The sequence below is a fragment of the Geospiza fortis genome, unplaced genomic scaffold (assembly GCF_000277835.1).
Source record: "Geospiza fortis unplaced genomic scaffold, GeoFor_1.0 scaffold173, whole genome shotgun sequence".
NCBI lineage: Eukaryota > Metazoa > Chordata > Aves > Passeriformes > Thraupidae > Geospiza > Geospiza fortis.
This window is the reverse complement of record NW_005054334.1, coordinates 2,220,260-2,222,734: the sequence shown is the minus strand read 5'-3', so window position 1 is coordinate 2,222,734 and position 2,475 is coordinate 2,220,260. Positions and strand designations below refer to the sequence as shown.

Below are 2,475 nucleotides of genomic sequence, written 5' to 3'. Positions count from 1 at the left end.
AGAAGTAGCCAGAGAGCAGAACTGCTGATTTGGTGGGTGTTGAATGTAGTTTGCTATGTCCTCTTGTCTCTGGTCTGCTGCAAATTACCTTCCTGGCTCAGTTGTACATCTCTTGGCTCTAATATCCAGACTCAGCCATCAGCTAATCCTAGGTGTTTCCCAGAAGAGCAGGCAGCAAGATCCTGGCAGGCAGATGTGGGGGAACTGGCTCCCATACAGCTTTTATCCCCTCATATCTCCTGCAGCAGGTGGGGAAATGACAGGGCTGCTTTGAATATGGTTATCTCTTAAGAGCATGTCACAAGGGGTGTGTTACCCCAGGAGAAAAGGATGGTGAGATCATTATGGGAAAGGAAAGGCCTTTGAAGTGATGGAGTCAATGTTACTGGCTGTCTTGGCCTTTTCTCCTGCCTGCCCTTGGCAGGCCAGGGGACAGGGAGGCAGGGTGGCCTTGCAGATGACTGGGCTCTTCAGAAATCTCCTGCCATAAAGCTTGACACTGTCTCTGGGTCCTTAGGAACCTGGGACAGGCTCCTGGCACAGCATTCCGGCAGTGCCCTTTCTGTTTAGAGTGGGACATGTGCCAGTCCAATACGAGAAGCAGAAATTATGCCATCAGTGGCACCCACAATAGTACCTGACCCAAAATAGCTTCCTAGGAAAAAACAGGGAGGCTGATTAGGTTAGACAAGCCTGAAAGAGAGCAAGAAGTCCAGCTGATGATTGACAGGTGTAGGTTTGTGGGCAGGGGCTATAAATCCCAGGGGTGAGCTCTCCAGCTACCCTTTGAGGAAAGGCAAACGGCTGCAGGAAGCACTCGGGACCTGTCTTTGGTGAACCATGGGGCTCAGTGATCAGGAATGGCAGCAAGTCCTGACAGTCTGGGGAAAGGTAGAGTCCGACCTCGCTGGCCATGGTCATCAAATTTTAATGAGGTAGGCAAGGAGCTTCAGTCCTAAGAGTAAAGCTGAGAGCTTTTGATGAGAGACATGCTTATCAGTGTTTATTTCAACAAGGTGCTTTCTTTCTTGTAGGATGATGGTTTTTCCATTGCTATTTTCTGCGTTAAAAGTTACTCACTGTGTAAATTGGCTGTGTTTCTGTCTCTCCATCTCTCTATGGGTGGAGGACCAGACCTGTGCTGCTTTTAACACATAGCTATGCTTTGTCTCTCTGTCTCTGGTGGCCAAGCTCTGCTTTGGATCCTCATTTCCCAAGCACTACAGTGAGAAATGGTGGAGTGGAGTGTGTGTCATGGGGCTTCAGATGCTCTGCAGAAAGGATGTGGGGAGGCAGAGAAAGAATGAAAAGAAAGGAACATCACCTCTGCAGCAATTTTCTTGGAATCGATTTCAGTAAAATTAACTACAAAGTACCTGAGAGTTTCCCTCTCCCCACCTTAGTCTCACCTGGCAGAGCCCTGCCCATCCTGCTTTTTGGCCAATAATCTGTATGATAACACTTGTCCATTACCTCATGATGAATTTGAGGTCTAAGTATGAAATGAGGCACATCCTTCCCCTTACTTCCCTTCTCCATCATTCCAGTGTCAGAAGTGCTGCTGAGGTCTCCAACTGAGAGGACCCCATCCTCCATGTTGTCCTTGTAATCCTGACCCTCGGAGTGGTGAACACCCCAGATACTGCAAAGCGGGAAAGAACATTAGGTGGACACTGGAGCCTAGCTTGTCCCTTAAGACCAGAGAGGATGCAGAGGAGGAGATTCTCTTCAGCTCTCCTCTCAGACTGTGCACATCCAAATGGGTGTGGTACAGACACTGAGGAGATTAGTGGGGATCTGGCACCTGCTTGAGGGATTTCTGCCCTAAGCATGGCTAAAGCAAGGAGCCCACATCTCCAGGCATGTCTACTGCAAAGCTGTGAAAAACATTTTTCAAAGATGAGCCAAAGAAGGGGGCTGTTTTCCTTACCTGCATTATCATGATTCAGATCAGCTGCCATTTGAAGGGAAAGGAATGGAATGGGAACGAAGTGGGTGGAAATGTGATGGCTTTTCCCTCTTGTGGTCCAGAGCAGGAGTGCTGGAGGGGTAGCAGGAACCTGAGACATCCTCACCCATCCATCTCTGAGGTGGCTACTTTGGCTCTGAATTTGCCACATGCTAGTAAAAGCAGTTCCCAATGGAAAAGTAGTACCATTTTTTTACAAGTATCACAGAGTAGAGCATGGCATTAAATAAACAGATGCCAACCTTTGACTTTGCGCTCCCCTGCCAACCCAGGTCTCCTCCAAGGAGTTTCTGAGGGAGGAGAGAGGGAAGAGGGAAGGGAGAGAGGGTGGGAAAAAAGGTCAGGAACCAAATTCCTCCATGTCTGCAATCATAGGGTTTGGGGGCACAGTAAACTCTCCCATCCAGATGACATTCAAGAACACACAACCTCCAGATATAAGGGACCTGAGGCTGGGGGCTGGTTTTTTGGTTGGTTTTTGTTTGGGGGGGGGGGGGGGGTGGTTT

General features: G+C 48.9%; 1 protein-coding gene across 1 annotated transcript in view; it reads left to right on the top strand.

Moving 5' to 3' along the window:
• Nucleotides 1-783: 783 nt before the first annotated feature.
• MB (myoglobin) overlaps nt 784-2,475 on the top strand; it is a 3,567-nt gene continuing 1,875 nt past the window's right edge. Inside the window, exon 1 of the mRNA XM_005421806.2 lies at nt 784-935. Within this exon, the coding sequence (XP_005421863.1) occupies nt 841-935 (95 nt within the window). The 5' untranslated portion in view covers nt 784-840. The remainder of the gene's footprint in view (nt 936-2,475) is intronic.